The sequence below is a fragment of the Hippopotamus amphibius genome, chromosome 1 (assembly GCF_030028045.1).
Source record: "Hippopotamus amphibius kiboko isolate mHipAmp2 chromosome 1, mHipAmp2.hap2, whole genome shotgun sequence".
NCBI classification, from domain to species: domain Eukaryota; kingdom Metazoa; phylum Chordata; class Mammalia; order Artiodactyla; family Hippopotamidae; genus Hippopotamus; species Hippopotamus amphibius.
The window spans coordinates 142,501,617-142,519,418 of record NC_080186.1 but is presented as its reverse complement, the minus strand read 5'-3'; the positions used below and the strand labels follow the sequence as shown (position 1 = coordinate 142,519,418).

Sequence of the window (17,802 nt, the reverse complement as noted above, 5' to 3'; positions counted from 1 at the left end):
CATGTGCAGCAAGTAAGACCCAACACAGCCAAAAATAAATAAATAAATAAATAAGTAAATAATTTCCCAGTTTGCATTTCCATTTTTTTTTTTTTATTGGCGTATAGTTGCTTTACAATACTGTGTGAGTTTCTACTGTACAGCAAAGTGAATCAGCTATATGTATACATACATGCTGTCTTTTTTGGATTTCCTTCCCATTTAGGTCACCACAGAGCACTGAGTAGAGTTCCCTGAGCTATGTAGTAGGTTGTCATTAGTTATCTATTTTATACATAGTCTCAATAGTGTGTATATATATATGTCAGTCCCAATCTCTCAATTCATCCCATCCCTCCCCTTTTTCCCCTTGGTATCCATACATTTGTTCTATATGTCTGTGTCTCTATTTCTGCTTTGTAAATAAGATCGTCTATACCAATTTTTTCAGGTTCCACATATATGCGTTAATATAAGATATTTGTTTTTCTCTTTCTGACTTACTTTACTCTGTATGACAGACTCTAGGTCCATCCACATCTCTACAAATGACCCAATTTCGTTCCTTTTTATGGCTGAGTAATATTCCATTGTATATATGTACCACATCTTCTTTATCCATTCCTCTGTTGATGGACATTTAGGTTGCTTCCATGTCCTGGCTATTGTAAATAGTGCTGCAATGAACATTGTGGTACATGTTTTCTTTTTGGATTATGGTTTTCTCTGGGTATATGCCCAGCAGTGGGATTGCTGGGTCATATGGTAGTTCTATTTTTAGTTTTTTAAGGAACCTCCATGCTGTTCTCCACAGTGTCTGTATCAATTTATGTTCTCACCAACAGTGTAAGAGGGTTTCCTTTTCTCCACACCCTCCCCAGAATTTATTGTTCATGCATTTTTTGATGATGGCCATTCTGACCGGTGTGAGGTGATACCTCATTGTAGTTTTGATGTACATTTCTCTAACAATGCATTTCTATTCTTAATTCCCACCACTCTGCATTGTGGACCCTCAGCTCTGCCAGGTGGTCTGTTTGTTGCCTCCCAGGGGTATACTCCCCTCCTATGCCTCTGATCACACCCTATTTGAAAAGTCCTCTCCGGTCTACCCAAATCCTTCCTAGACTTCAATAACCATGAGAACTCCACGGGCCCATGAGATCTGATCCAGCCCATGGTAAGTTCTCTGTCTTCTGAGCCATGATAGCAGGCTCTTGAACTTAGAATGTCCACAGGAGTCAGGCAGGTAAGGTGAGTGAGGGAAGTTGGCCAAGTTACAGAGGAAGACACTATAGGATGGTGAGGGCTGTGAGACCTGGCAAGTCTCACTTCATGTAAAAGGGGGCAACGGCTCTGCTAGTACATTCTCCAGGGCTGGTACATTTTGCCAGATCTCAGGATTTTTCAAGATAAAGTAGAGATGATATGAGAACTGTTTTTTTTTTTTTTCTTTTTTAAAAAAAGCTATGGGCTGGATCTGACTCATGGATTTCCAGTTTTTTCACATCTTTGTGTAAGTTGCCACTTCTACTATCCCTCTAGAATTCACTACATATTGACCTATATTTTAAATTCGATTTCCTTATGTCCATGTTTAATCTCTCTAGAGATAAATCAAGAGCCTGAAAGACAGAGACTGCCTTTCCCATGAAGTTGTATCTTCTGGAACCGCAACAATTGCTTTGTTTGAAGCAGACGTTCAGATATGACAAAAGCCATTCTGCAAAGAAGTGTCCACCAAAACCGTTTAAATGAATGCTCAGAATTCACAGGTTAATTAAAGGTTAGAAGAAAGAGGGTCAATGATTGAACAAGATGGACTGAGGGAATCTTGATTGATTTGTGCAGAGTGAAGACTTAGGGCCAATGAGCTAGCAAGTTTTACAAACAAGAACCCAAGTTGAGATTAAAAATGTCCTTCCGGGTAAGAGTCCTCAGACTGTGTCTTCTCTGACTATCAAGTGCAATGACTCCAGAAGTCAGATTCTAAGCTCCCCAGGGAGGGCTGCTGGCATAGGCGAGAGCCAGAGGGGAGGAAACCCAGACAGACGTGGAGGAGCTGGATGGCTGGAGGGATGAGAGTGGGGTGTTCCAACAGTGCAGGTTGACCAGGGGAAGTGGACTGGAGGTGGCACACGCTAGGTGGTCTAGAGTTCTGACCTTCATTCGGAGTGCTCTCCCAGAGCCAACACCTACACTTCCGTTTTGTTTATCCCATCTTAAGAGGACAGCGTCCAGAAAAAAAGCCTGTTTATGAAAAGGAAGAGTGCTAGTCAAACTGCACCAAGTCTGCATTTCTTTTCATTGCCCTTTAATAATCATGGTGGGCCATCCATACTACACAGGGACCCTGTTTTCAGAAAGCTTAGGAAGGAGAAAGCATCCTCTCTGCCTCTGACTGCAGCTGTCGTAGCCAGAGCTCACAGTGATGAAGCTAATCCTACCCTTCCAGCAATGTCATTTATGCCATCTCACTGGGTTCTCAGAGTCCCAAGTGGAGATGAAATTAGCCCCCGCTTAACTGAAACCCAGAGAGATCCGCTGACTTGACCAATGTCACCCAGTGAGTTGGTGTAAAGCCAGAATTGGATGTCAAACCACTTGATTGCAAGTCTAGGGTCTTCCTTTCTGTAGTCATGGTAAAGTAGCTGTGTTCCCTTATTAATGCTCCCATGCAAACTCCTCTAACCAGATTCCAGGGTCCATCCGGTATCTGTTATCAGTTTACCAACACCATTCAAGGAACTCTGAGCCAATTTCTCATAACAGTAATGATAGTTCTCATGTTTGTGGAGTGTTTCTTATGTTCTGAGTACGTCCATTATCTCACTGCATCCTCAGAGCATGTTATCTATTGAGTACTATTATTCTCTCAGTTACCTCTGTATTTCAAACGAAGAAACTGCTGCCCAGGGAGATTAGGTGTCTTACCCAAGGTCGCACAGTAAGTTTTTTTCTTTTAAGACTTATTATATTATTTATTTATTTACGGCTGCGTTGGGTCTTCACTGCTGCACACAGGCTTTCTCTAGTTGTGGAGGGTGGGGGTTACTCTTCATTGAGGTGCATGGGTTTCTCATTGCGGTGGCTTCTCTTGTTGTGGAGCATGGACTCTAGGTGTGCGGACTTTAGTAGTTGCGGCATGTGGGCTCAGTAGTTGTGGCTCACAGGCTTCAGAGCACAGGCTCAGTAGTTGTGGCACACGGGCTTAGCTGTTCCATGGCATGTGGGATTTTCCTGGCCCAGGGCTCAAATCTGTGTCCCCTGTATTGGCAGGCAGATTCTTAACCACTGTGCCATCAGGAAGGCCCCACACAGTAAGCTGATTCAAGATAGTCCAAATCTAGAATTCATGCTTTAACCCCCATGCCAGACAAGACCCCCCATGAGAAGGAAGTGGCCTTTGATACTTGCTGACAGCTGGCATCTTTACTGTCTGGCATCCCAAATACAACTGATGGGCTTGTATATCTAAACCTTAGAGCTTGGCAGATAGTCCATGAGATGATAAAGAGGATTATGGGGACCTTTTTCAGAAAGTAGATTTCACTTTTTGTGTGGAGGTACATGAATGGGATGCTTTTAACCTTTACCACAGATACCCAGACTTGGGAACAAGCTTGGAGGTCATCAAAGCCAAATACCCTAATTTCCTGATGATAAAACTGAGTGCCAGGGAGGAGGGAAGTGAACTCCTCAAGACTGCACATTGAATCAGGGTCAGAATTAGGACAGCTTTCACACCACCTGACAGTCTCTGACAGCACACCACTTTGCTCCAAGCTATGCATTATGTATTTCCAAACGGTGACACAGTTAAAATGATTTAATGGTTATTTATTGCATGTCCATTTATTCTCTAGTCTCTAAGTGCCACACGGGCAGAGACTGTGACGTGTCCCCGGTGCCTGGCAGCCTGCAGGCACTCACTCAAACCTTTGTTGCCTGACTCCTACCTAGGACACCACGCTACCTCACTGCTGATTAACTCCCCGGGGCTCTTTGTTAAAACTCTTCTTTAGTATATTTCCACCCAATGATACGGCAATGCATTAAAAAAAAAAGTTCTGCAAAGGGCCTACTTCTCTCTGGCACGGGCAGCAGGCCCAGCCTGCAGGGGTCAGCGGCAGATGCCAGGGAAGCTTTATCCAGGCACGCAGACTAGTTCCTGCAGGGCAAGCTTCTTCGTGGTCCCCTTTGCCCACAGCCCACTGGTTTCCTGTCCGGTTCATTCACATTTAGGAACTTGGCATGTAAGATGCTTAGAGAAGAAGCAGTGCCCCCACCCACCTCTGGGCCCTTTGACGACTCTTTTTTTCTCTGAAGGAAAAGAAAGATACATTTGTGGGGCCACCAGTTGTTCAGATTAGAGCTTTGTGAAGCCAGGCACCCAACTTTCTTTTGCAGGACACCTAAAGCTCAGATGAATCCTCTTTGAGGAAAGTGATCTCTGACCTCACACCACATCCTCAAGGATCCTCTTATTTTCATTGGGTTACATCTATTGACAACTTATAGCAAAGTCAGGTGTTTTGCTAAGTGCTTCCATGTACATCGTGTAGTTATTATAACAGCACTGAAAGAGCTATTATCCTTCTCCCATTTTATTTATGAGGTGAATGAGGCTCACTGACGATAAGTAACTTGTATAGGGCCCCCAAATGAATAAAAGAGCTGGGTCTTGAATACAGTTCTGCTGATGCTGAAACCCAAGCCCTTAAACACGATGCCAGGATCTCCCAAACTCTAACACACACATGAATTATCAGGGCAGCTTGTTTAAGCACAGATGCTGATTCAGTGGGTCTGGAGTGGGGCCTGAGCATCTGCATTTCTACAGGCTCCCAAGCGGTGCTCCTGATGCAGGTCCGAGGACCAGAGTCTGAGTTGCAAGGCTTTAGGCTATATGGCTGACCTATCACTCCCACTTCCTCTCTGGCTGAGGAATGTTCCACATCGAAGGCTGGGCGATGGAGGCCAAGCTCCGACCTACTATCCTCTCAGTTTTAACGACAGCTCACTCATGGCCACATTGGTGACTATCACGAATTGGGTGCAGCAGACTGTTGCTATGGGAACACAGAGCCAGTGGTGGAAATGAACAGGAACCCTGGTGCATAGGTCTGGAAGCAAATTCTGTGGCTTGGTTCCTCCCATTCCTCCATCTCCCTTTCACCTCTCTCCATCCTGTGCCTCTCCTTCCAGCTATTCTTCAGAACCCCAAATTTCCATTTACTTGTGTAGAATGTTTCCCCTAAAACAACCTGTACTCTCGCCACTAGATGGTCTCTTCTCTTTGCTCTGGTTAACCTTTAATTTTGTCTCAAGTTCAGCTCTGATGCTAGCCCTTCCAGGAAGCCCCTCTGACACCCAGTTTGATGTAGGTGCACCTCTTCTGGGATCCTATAGCATCTTTGTGCCCATACACCCCAGCACTGAGAGAAGTGTCCTGTAGTCACTGGGGTTCTTGCCCCTTCATTGGGCTGTAAGCACCTGAAATCAGGAACAACGCCCCATTAGACTTTATATCCCAGTATCTAGGACAGTACTTGCCATATTGTGGTTGTTTGTTTAGTATTTTTGACTGACTGACAATAAATGAAAGGCTATTCTAAGAAACCTAGGTGCCGAGAATGCATAGACTTGGCAGAAGGGGAGGAAGCAGACCCCTCTATTTACTGTTGGTGAATGTCTGAACTGGTACAACCACTTGGGAAGTATCAATCAAAATTTTAAAAATGCACACAATCTCTATTTGTCAGTTATGTTCTAAGAATACTACAGAAAAACTTACATACATATAAAACACACGGGGGCTCAATCATCCAGCAAATTCTAACAGCCATTAAAAAATGGATGAGGCAGCTCTCCATGGAATATGTCAGTTTTTCTACATGTATGAAATATTCTCCAAGATTCATTAGGTTAAAGGAAGTCCAGGAACTTCTCTGGTAGCACAGTGGTTAAGAATCTGCCTGCCAGATGGCTAACAAACACATGAAAAGATGCTCAACATCACTAATCATTAGAGAAATGCAAGTCAAAGCCACAATGAGGTATCATCTCACACCAGTCAGAATGGCCATCATCAGAACATCTAGAAACAATAAATGCTGGAGAGGGTGCGGAGAAAAGGGAACCCTCCTGCACTGCTGGTAGGAATGTAAGTTGGTACAGCCACTATGGAAAACAGTTTGGAGGTTCCTTAAAAAACTAAAAATGGAACTACTGTATGACCCAGAATTCCCATTACTGGGCATATACCCAGAGAAAACCATAATCCAAAAAGAAACATGTACCATAATGTTCACTGCAGCACTATTTACAATAGCCAGGACATGGAAGCAACCTAAATGCCCATCAACAGATGAATGGATAAAGAAGATGTGGTGCATATATACAATGGAATATTACTCAGTCATAAAAAAGAATGAAATTGAGTTAGTTGTAGTGAGGTGGATAGACCCAGAGTCTGTCATACAGAGTGAAGTAAGCTAGAAAGAGAAAAACAAATATTGTATGCTAACTCATACATATGGAACCTAAAAAATGGTACTGATGAACCCAGTGACAGGGCAAGAATAAAGATGCAGATGTAGAGAACAGACTTGAGGTCATGGGGTTGGGGGGAGGGCAAAGGGGAAGCTGGGATGAAATGAGAGAGTAGCATTGATATATGTACACTACCAAATGTAAAACAGATAGCTAGTGGGAAGTTGCTGCATAACACAGGGAGATCAACTCAATGATGGGTGATGACTTAGAAGGCCAGGATAGGGAGGTGGGAGGGAGTTGCAGGAGGGAGAAGATATGGGGATATATGTATAAATACATGTGATTCACTTTGGTGTACCTCAAAAAGTGGCACAACAGTGTAAAGCAATTATATTCCAATAAAGAGCTTTAAAAAAAAAAAAGAGAGAGAATCCACCTGCCAATGCAGGGGACACCGGTTCGACTCCTGGTCCTGGAAGATCCCACATGCTGCGAAGCAACTAAGCCCAACAACTACTGAGCCTGCGCTCTAGAGTCCACGTGCCACGGCTACTGAAGCCCGTGCACCTAGAGCCTGTGCTCCACAACAAGAGAAGCCACCACAATGAGAAGCCTGCACACCACAACAAAGAGTAGCCCCCAGTCTCTGCAACTAGAGAAAGCCTGCGTGCAGCAACCAAGACCCAACACAGCCATTAAAACAAAACAAAACAAAAAAAAAAAAAAAAGAAGAAAAAAGTCTAAAGTCCAAAACAGTGTGTGTGGTATGCTTCCGTTTGTGGGAAAGGATGTACTTACGTGTATATCTCACTAGCATGCTTCTGTGTAGATAGAGCACCTCTGGGAAGGTGAACTTTGAATAGTGGTTTCTCTGAGGTGCTGGGGAACAGAGGAGGGAGAGAGGCTTACTCTCTTCCATTTGCCCGTTGGTTCCTTTAGAACACTTAGTCATGTGGTTGTATCACTACCGTGGAAACAAGCTTTCTTCCTTACTAGGGAGCTTAAGGCTGAAGTGTTATTTAAGGCAGTGATAGTTTTGCCCTTCCTGAGGTTGTGGCCTTGATGATATTGAGTTTGGTTCAAGGACAGGGAGAGTCCAGGGTTAGTAAGTATTTGCTTAAATAGAGGCATATGGATGGTTAAGGTAAGTTTTTCCCAAATGGGACAGAAACTCCAGGAAAAAAACTCAGTGGCCTAGCAAGAAGAGAGTTTCCCCCAATATCCATTCAAGATAAAAACTCTTTACCAAAGTGGGTGTAGAGTTGAATCAGGACTCTTATCTAACCTTGCTGTGGGCGTGTGTGCGTGTGGGCTGTCCCCGTCAACGCAGAGCAGAATACAAGTGCTCTTCCCAAGAATGAAAGGAAGACCAAGTTTCAAGAAAGGAGGCAGAGGGCCAAAGACACCCCCTTTACATCCCTCTGTTGCATTCTGTCCAGACAGATGGCAGGGGCCGTGCCCACAGTAGGGAGAGGTGGAGAGGTTTGCAGCCTAAACGGCCCTGATGCGAACTTTATGATTAGGAAGATAGTCTTTGGTCTGATGACTCTGGAAAACATTTTTGCAAGTGGCACGTGTAAACAAAGACTCTCTACTCCAATCCTGGCTGCTTACAGACCAGGGGGGACAAAGGCATTTCATTTTCCAGCTTCCAGGACTATTAAATGCTGGCTAAGAACTCACCACTTTCCTGAGTATATTACCCCACCCTAAAGCCACAGATTTTATAGCAGCCAATTAGACAACAATAAGTGATGCTTCCTTGATCTTTGTAGTAAAAGAAGAAAAGCCAGCTTTTGCTGTGGTGGTTGTTATTCTCGATGCTCATTTTATTTTTGGCTTAGAGCAGAGGGCCGAGGAAGCCAACAAGGGGCTTCTTTGGAATGGGGTTGGGTGCTCCTCCACGACCTGGCATCCCTGGGGCTTCAGAGGCAAGTTCTGGCTGAGTTTACAAAGGGAAGGTAAAGCACCGGTGCTGCCAAGAGATAATCTGACCAGACTGGATGCCAGACGGGTGGGTGGAAGAGGAGGCACCACAGAAAGCCTGCCAGGAGTGGGTGGGGGCAGGGGCCAGGAGCCAGGGCATCCCCTGGGGCTGCCGCGGACGCTCTCCACGGACTAATTCGAGGAGCTGCCACTCCAGCCACAGAGAGGTTCCTGGTTAGTGTCAGAGCCCTTTAAGGCAGCATAAATCACCCCCTTCAGCCAAGGCCTCCCAAGCTGTAGAAGGTGGCTGTTTCAGCCAAATGAAGACTATTTCCAAGTGGGGTGATGGTATGCTTAGAGAGGTTCTCGATCTTGGCTGCTCGCTAGAATCATCAGAAATAAAAATATGACTATGCTGGCCCCACCCTGGACCACATATCTCAGAATCTCAGGGGAGAGGGCTCAACATTGATTTTATGAAAACTCCCATTTCTTCTCCCTGTCATCACGTATGTGAACTTTTGTCCAAGGCAGAGAGCTTTCCTTTAGAAAGGTCAGTTAAAACTTCTATTAGTTACCCATCTGTCTAGTACACATGATCTTAAGAATTAAATCCTCAAAATCAACTCACAAGGCATAACAATAATCCTTTTTCAAAATGAGAACCTAGGGGCTTCCAGCTCAGTGAATTGACCAAAGTCACAGAGCTAACACACAGCAGAGCTGAGATGAAAACCTGGGACATATGACCCCAAATGTGCCTAATTCATAGCCGGCAGGGACCTTGCAGGTCAGCACAAACATCATGGTATTTGACTTCTCGGAACAGCCAGTAAGAGTTGTAAGCAAAGTATTTTCAGGCAATGAAACAGGGATAGGAAAGAGGTTTAACACGTTGCTTAAGGCCATCCAGGAAGCCTCAGCAGAGCTGAAACCAGAGCCTACGTTTCCTGACCCCTGGCCCAGTGCCCTCCCCAACAGATGGCCAGGATGCTATTGTCCCACGAATCCCAGATTTTGAGCCTGACTTGTAGGACAGCATTTTTAGCAGCTCATAAAGAGAACACATCACCATCCGCACCTGTCCAGGCAACAAGAGTTGGGTCTTGCTCTATGTGTCTGTTTCCTCATTGTTCCTGAATGAATGTAGTTAGAACTGGACTCGGAGTGCGCTGGCCAGGGCAGAACGATGACATTCATCTGGAGACAGCTCATAGGTTAACGTGTCCCTTTCACTGACCATCAGCCAAGGGCCCTGAATAAAAGTTACACTGACTCAGGGCTGCAGTTTCCCTGAGCTGCTGAGATTTGTCAGGCTGAACAGGGGGCTATGAATCTGTGTAACCCAACTGAGATCTAGACAAGAAAGCTTCCTTTTTTTCCTGGTGTCCTGGGGGAGACATTCTCAGACACATGGGATGCCCGTGGTATCTAGAACTAGAAGATGCCAAAAGACACCAATAGTGCAAAACTTAGTACCTGTGCCCAATGAGAATTCATTGTCCAAATATTTAGGTGAAGAGCTGAGGGGAGAGCATTCTATTCAGAGGGGATAGAATTAAATTGAAGAAGAGAAAGACTTGACAATACATATGTGCTATTGTTACTTCATTAGGGAAATTCATAAAGAAAAATGAAAACCAAAATCTTCCCAAAGGCGGGACTTCCCAGGTGGTACAGTGGATAAGACTCCACGCTCCCAATGCAGCGGGCCCGGGTTTGATCCTTGGTTGGGGAACTAGATCTCACATGCATGCCGCAACTAAGAGTTGGCATGCTGCAGCTAAGAAGCCCGAATGCCGCAACGAAGATCCCACGTGCCACAGCTAAGACCCAGTACAGCCTAAATAAATAAACACATAAATAATCAAAATCTTCCCAAAGGCATCAATGGATCACTCTTCTGGTAGGTTTATAAGCATTGTTATTGTTTCATCCTTGCTGTTTCGTTTCTGCGCATGATGATAACAGTAAGAGAGTTGACTCTGTACTTACTTAAAAGGTAGATAAACCACAACCCAGGACATACGGACTCACAGCATTTCTTGTCACAAGCAGAAAGCACAGTCCTGGGTAATGAATACTAGGTAGCAATGTGGAAAAGGCTTTTGATGTCATATGAGATTTAAAAAAAAAAAAACAGTAGCTATAATTTATGTGTGCTATGACTGCAAAAGTATTATATATATATATATATATATATATATATATATATAGTGTGTGTGTGTGTGTGTGTGTGTGTGTGTGTGTGTGTGTGTGTATTAATGGGGGAAATAAAAGACTGGAGAGAAATTCACCAAAATGATCATTTTGAAAATCTAATGTTCTAATAATGGGATAACAGCACTTTGGGTCCCTTTGTGAGTATGCGTGTCTTGTTCAAATACCTGGGGCTCCCTGAGGCCTTTTCTGCAATTACAGGAGACTCTGGATGATGTGTTCCCCAGAGGAAGAGCCTGGTGCAGAGGAAAGTGGAATGGGATAGGAGCCAGAGGCCCTGGTTCTGGCCTTGACTTCTAGGGCATGCTGTGTCATCTTGGGGAAGGCACTCAATTTCTTCACCTGCTACCTGGATGTTTAGTGGCAACTATCTCAGTGGATCAAAGGTGAAGGGATTGTATGCAGAAGCCCCAAGGTTGCAAAGTCGAACATCACAGGGGCCAGGCAGTTAGCCTAAGGGAATGGGGTGGACTGGGTAAATTTGGTAGAGATGTTCTTTGCTTCATAACAATTTAAGACTCTTTGCTTATCACAATAACTATAGTCTCCCATTTTTCTTGAAAACTGTAAGCCTTACAGGTTCATCTTTCTTTTATTTTTCTCCCCACTATATAGAAACACGGACATGTCAGATACTTCTCTTTCCTCTTAACTGTATTTTGGAAAAGCATGCATAATGAACATGCAGCTGGGCCTGGGCTCAGGGATGGGGATAAAGAGAGAGGAGGCAGGGGATGGTGATGAGCTGTGGACGGCATGCCCAGGCTGAGGAGCACTGACTTCTTAATTCAAACCAATTATTGCTACAAGGAAATGCTGGCTCAGTGGGGAGACTTTTTTTCAATTCCGTTTAGAAATCTCCCAATTTCTAAACATTGAACATTTGAATTTAACAAGAATCGTACATGTCCAACAACACCCACGTAGATTACACACATGACCAAGGGCTGCCACTTTAGAGCTCTTCATGGTTTATACACCCTTTTCTCTTTCACACCCCAGAGCCCTCCTCAATCTCTCCCTAAGACAGGTCACTTGCAATTCAAAGAGAAAAAGGCAGGGACTTACTATGGAGCTGCTGAAGGCCACAGGGGGCTGTGAGATTTCACACCGCCCCATGGACCTTTGTCGCGAGTGGCCCTGGATGGGCACCCGGGCACTCTGGCTCCTTCTCAGAGGCTGGGACCCTCCTTGACCCCTCATTGTTGTTGGGCCCTGGTCCCACCGGGCTGGGAAGGACAAGCACTGGTACTGGGTCCACTCTTCACTGTCTGAGTCCAGCTCCTTCGGGGTCTCTAGTCGCTTAGCTGCAAGAAAGGAACCCTGTTATTATACAGTTCTACCTCGGCCAGATCATGGTTGGGGAGATGCCAGACTTTGGAGTGGAGCTAAGAGCACGGAGTCAGAGCACTGTGCTACTCTGGAAAATAAGCAGCTGGCCACTCTGACTGGTGATGAAACAGGGGTGCAACTAAGTTGCAGAGATTCAAACACTGGCTCTCCTGCCTCCTAGCTATGTGACTTTGAGCTTTGCGTAAGCTTTGCCTCTATTTCCTCAATTAGGGGTTATAAAAAAGTACCTAACTCACAGGGTTGTTTTGAAGATAATGATATTATGATATATATATAAAAGACTTAATATATAATGATATAAAAGTGATTAGCATACTCTAAGTACTGGTAATGGTAGCAGTAATTATCATTAAGAAGAGATTAGAAGCTCCCATGTAAATGGTTACCACTGTGGCAAAGGGGATTGGACCACTTATAATGTCTCCTCTTTTCTCTTTCCTCCATTCCTCCCACTCAAAAGAATGAATGCTGCTCTTGAGAATTTCTTCTCCTAGTTAGGGAGGGAGGGGTGGGGAGAGAGAGAGAGAGAGAGAGAGAGAGAGAGAGAGAGAGTGTGTGTGTGTGTGTGTGTGTGTGTGTGTGTGTACGTACTGTGGGGTGAGGGAACTGAGGGGATCAGTTAGCTGTATTGACCACCTTCAGTCTATGCAAGATGACAGTCTGACAGTCCAGGCATTTTATAGCATCCCCTAAGGCAAAGCTTGGCTTCAGTGAAAATCTAAGAGATCAGTTAACATGGAGGGCATTTCCTGGATGTATCACATCTGACCATGTGCCTACACCTGGGCCTGTCCTTGTCAGGTAAGGTCAGCTGAGAAATTCTTAAACTTTGGCGGCATGACCGGCACATAATTTGGACAGGTCCCCCGTGCATCCCTGACAGATAGAAATCCTCTGCGTGAATGGCACCAGACAAAGATCAACCGACTGGAGGGCTACCACACAGGAGATCACTGAGAGCCTCTGTGAGCAAATGAAAGTTTACAAGTGATAAGAACAGCATCGATCTGTGACAAGGAAGCCACAGGGATACAGGAAGCTACTTCCCACAGAGCCACCCAGCCTCTGCCGGGAACCAGGATAATGGTTTTTATCACCGTTCTCTTAGGAGAGCAGGGGAAATTCCTTTAGAAGAGGGGTCTGTGGAAGCCCTCATACCATTTTCTTGGTGAGAGTACTCATGGCCCATGATGGTACAACGCCGGAACACCATCTTGTTCTCCGTCAGTGTTCCTGTCTTGTCGGAGAAGATGTACTGGATCTGGCCCAGGTCCTCAGTGATGTTGAGGGCTCGACACTGAATGGACAAATTGGTCTCTTCATCATACAGGTCAAGGTCGTTGTGCAGGAAGAAGACCTGCCCGAGCTTCACCAGCTCAATGGACACGTACAGGGAGATTGGGATCAGTATCTGTGGGGAGATCAGTTCCCAAGTGTCAGAAAACAGGCTGGTCCCCATCTCAGGACCTTCACTGGGTGATGGGAGTAGCAAAGGCACTTCATGGAAAGCTCAGGTCAGCTCACACGATGGACTTGCTCTGCGAAATTAAAGGTCAATGACCTCATGCCTCCCTTGGGATTCTTAGGGGAATTGGAAAGAGAGCTATGCCTTCCTCAACCAGAGATAACTGGTATGGGGTATGCACTCTCCATTGCTTGTTTAATGACTGAGTCGGAAGAGGGTAAGGAGCTCTAGTTGCCTCAGCCCAGAGTCTCCTGATGCCCCTTGGATCTCTATACCAGCAAGGACTGCCGCCCACTTGGACAGATATTCATACTTGTGTTTTTTTGGAAGTATAGTTAATTTTCAGTGTTGTGTTGGGTTCAGGTATGTAGCAAAGTGATTTAGGTTTATATATATAATATGCATGTATGTATATTCTCTTTCATATGCTTTTCCATTATGGTTTATTACAAGATTTTGAATATGCTCTACAGTAGATTCTTGTTGTTTATTTTATATATAGTAGTGTGTATCTGTTAATCTCAAACTGCTAATTTCTCTCTCTCCCCCTCTTTTCCCTTTGGAAACCGTAAGCTTGTTTTCTATTCAGACTCAATGTTGACCACTGCCCACTGACCCAATACCTAGTACTGAGGAGTGCTTTCTGTGTCACATGCTATTCTAGGTCCTGCAAGCAGCACTGAGCAGAACAAAACCCCTGGCCATGAAGACCTCACATTCCAGTAAACAAACACAGAAATATATATTGGGTGGAGGTAAGCCTCACGAAAAAGAATAAAGAAAAGTAAAAAGGGTGAGGGCTGGGAGGGACTCTTTCATAAACCATGACCTTTGCGCAGAGACCTGAAGAAATGAGGTGTGAGCGTGAGCTTATCTGTGGGAGGAGGAGCGTTCCGGGCAGCCCACGGTGGCGGGGTGTTTGCAGGGCGGGGGTGAGAGTCAGCAGGCCTGGGTGTGAGTGTGCCGAGACAGCTCAGAGATGTGGTCTGGGAGGGAGTCGGGGTCCAGATCCCTTAGGGCCTTGTTGGTTGCAGTCAGAACTTTGAATTTCACTTTGAGTGGATGTGAAACCGTCAGAGGGTTCAGTGCAGAGGAGGAGTGAGACCCAACTCATATTTAAAAAGGATTACTCTGCTCCATGAATGAATGAACTAATGAATGAAAAAGCTGCACCAGTAAGAGGTCAATGAAACACCCTCAAATACTGTAAGAACTCAAATAGAGATGGGATTTTGTCAAAACAAAACTGCAACTTCCCTTATCTTTTCATAGACTGTAATTTCTTATAAAACCTGAGGATTTTTTTTAATCTGTCTTTTTATACCTCACTGCAGGTGTTTACCTACAGTAGGTGCCTTTCTTACCTCTCTCTTGCAGGTGCTCTATGTTTTGTTTTTTTCTCCTATATAGTGCTAGTTCTGTCATCTTTCACCTCAACCCATCAGATGCCAAAACACTAACCTGTGGTTTCTTTCTCTCAAAGCTTGGGACTTGAAATTTCTCTGTAGTTGTCTGTGCTGCATTATCTTTTGTTGTTCTCAGGTCACTAGAGTTTACCTGTTCTAGACCTGGCAGAGGGACAGACACACCTGGATCACTGCTGTAATCTTACTTTTAAATAGAAAAGCCTGATAAATATTTTCCTCTGCTATTATCTGAGGCCAAGGTCCCTTCCACAAGGCAGGGCTGGTCCTAACATTATCCCAGATGTGAATACTTTCAAAGACCCATAAGAAAGCAGTAAACATTTCCCCATCTCAGTCCAGTTAGTTCTTTCTCAGGGCTAGCACTGATTTTTCTTTATTTTCCCAAGTTGTACAGGTACTGGCCACAGGTCTTTTGAGCCTCAAGTTAGGAAGGGTGTCCTACCTGGAGCAGAATGATCATGGTGAGGAACATGTAGAAGCCCCCAAGGGCAAGGGGAAGGTAGTTGCCCTCGGCATCTGGTACGTCAAAGGGAGGGTGTTCTGCAAAGGTCCCATTCCAGAGGCTGTGACCTGAGAGGAGGCAAAGCCAGGCGTGAGGCAAAATCTCCACTTAATCCTAAATTGGTCAATTATATCAGCCCTTCCTTGACCTATTGCCAGAAATGAATGTGCTTTGGAGAATCCCATCCTTATACTATATAACATAGTGTGTGTGTGTGTGTGTGTGTGTGTGTGTGTGTGTGTGTGTGTGTGTGTGTTCACTTAGCTCTAAAGTGGTCCTTCATATACCCTACATTTCAATCTTTTGATAGGCATTAAGTTTGTCCTCCCAGAGGAGACTAGCATGGGGATTACTTATATTTTGTTGAAGTCCTGTTATCCAGGGTTTGGAAAGAGACAAAGGGGCAAGAATTTTTTCAGTTGTGTGATGGAAAGTCCATGGCTGGGAAGTCTTGACAACCTGTACCTTAGGCCACCTTTCTTTCCCATATGCATATCCATCCATCCATCCATCCAACCATCCATCGATATCTCTGTTCACCCACTTCTCCCTGCCTCCTTCCTTCCCTCCCTTTATCCAAAATTTTTTAATTCAAGGAGTCAGTCCTACTTCTTGTCTTTGAGGAGTTCCCTACCAAGTTAGGGAGTCCAATGTAAAGATACAAATCCCAGCTAGCACAAGGGGCGCTATGCCAGATCCTGGAATACTAGAAGAGCCCACAGCAACAGCACCAGATGCAGACCGAGCCCTCTGTTTCCTTAACTGTAAGTGGGGATAACAGCATCCATCAAGTGAGGATTGAAAAGTGTACCTGCTCTCTGAATCTCAGCATCCTCATCTGTCAATTAGTAATGGTACCTTCTCCATGGGGTTGTGAGAACAGGAAAACCTCATGTGTGTAATGCTCTTGGCCCCAGGGCAGTAACTAAAGGGAATAAAAGGCATAGGGGATGCTGCCCTGCCCCTAAAATACTTCTTTGCCCAGGAGGTTGGGCCAAATACCATCAGACACAGCAGAAGAAATGAGACTTACAGACGTGAGGTTAAGGGCCGAGTGTATGGCCCAGAGTAAGGGTCACTGGCCCTCAGAGGAGCTAGAGACCACGAAAGAAGTCAGAGCAGGCTGCATAGAGGAGGAGGCCTAGAGGGTTCTGGAGCCCAGGTGGGTACTGGGTGATCCTAAAGGCCTGGGGAGGACATTCTGGGCAAATAAAAAAGAAACACCATCTTTACACAATTAAAGTAAACATGTGATAAGTAACCCTGAAATGGTGCTCATTCTAGAGCTTTCACCTCCTGCAGGAGCTGTGTTTAATTAGGTGCCGACAGAGACCTGCTGGCCTCTATGAGCTCTTATTCTCAGACAGAACGGAATCCTGCCCCTCCCCATTACTTTCCCAGCGTATTTGTTGTATTTATTATTTTGGGCAATCTACCAAGCTGCTTCTGGTTTGCCTGTACCTTATCTAACTCTGTGACCTTTTCATCATTAACTTCCTCTCTCTGGAGACACAGTGAGATGATCTCAAAGTCCTTTCCAGGTCTGATGTTCGAAAAACCTGTTCTGAAGCAGCACCAACAGTCCTGTAGCGCCTCGGAGGGCACAGGGGTGGCCCACAAAACAAGCGGCTGGTTTTCCTCTTAGCCTGCTTCTGTCGCCCTGCAGGTGCTGCCCTGCCAGCCGTGAGCCCTTCACGTGGAGTGCTATTGGATACATCTGGGAAGCATATTCATTCAAAACTCCAGGCCACGCATAAGACTAAATGCCAGTCTTCACTGTGGTGACATAAAACTTCCGTAGGCCTAGGGAGATCTTAGGCTGGACTCTGTCTTTTAAAATTTTTTTTTTTTTTTTTTTAATCCTGGCCATATCTTACAGCTTGCGGGATCTCAGTTCCCCAACCAGGGATCGAATCCAGGCCGCAGCACTGACAGCACTGAACCCTAACAACTAGGCCACCAGAGAACTCCTTAGATACTGTCTTTTAAAAATAGTGATGGTGGGGGGACTTTCCTGGTGGCACAGTGGTTAAGACTCTGCCTGTCAATGCAGACTGGCAGGTTCAAATTGCAGAAGACGGGTTCAATCCCTGGTCTGGGAAGATCCCACATCCTGCAGAGCAACTAAGCCTGAGCACCACAACTACTGAGCCTGTTGTGCTCTAGAGGCTGCAAGCCACAACTACTGAGCCCATGTGACACAACTACTGAAGCCTGTGTGCCTAGAGCCCATGCCCCACAAGAGAAGCCACTGCAATGAGAAGCCCATGCATCGCAATGAAGCTCCTGACCCCCGCAACCAGAGAAAGCCTGAACACAGCAACGAAGACCCAATGCAGCCAATAAATAAAAAATAAAATAATATGTTAAAAAAAAAACAGTGATGGGTGAGATTTCTGATAAAAGCAATTAAAGTGCAAATGCCATGGCCG

The 17,802-nt window shown here is 45.2% G+C and overlaps 1 protein-coding gene across 3 annotated transcripts in view; it reads right to left on the bottom strand.

Moving 5' to 3' along the window:
- Window positions 1–17,802, bottom strand: part of ATP10B (ATPase phospholipid transporting 10B (putative)) — a 330,102-nt gene that overhangs the window by 51,652 nt on the left and 260,648 nt on the right. For all 3 annotated transcript variants that reach the window (XM_057729720.1, XM_057729733.1, XM_057729726.1), the window contains 3 exons: window positions 15,311–15,438; window positions 13,135–13,387; window positions 11,692–11,930 (listed from right to left, as the gene is read on the bottom strand). In XM_057729720.1, the coding sequence (XP_057585703.1) occupies window positions 11,692–11,930; window positions 13,135–13,387; window positions 15,311–15,438 (620 nt within the window). The remainder of the gene's footprint in view (window positions 1–11,691; window positions 11,931–13,134; window positions 13,388–15,310; window positions 15,439–17,802) is intronic.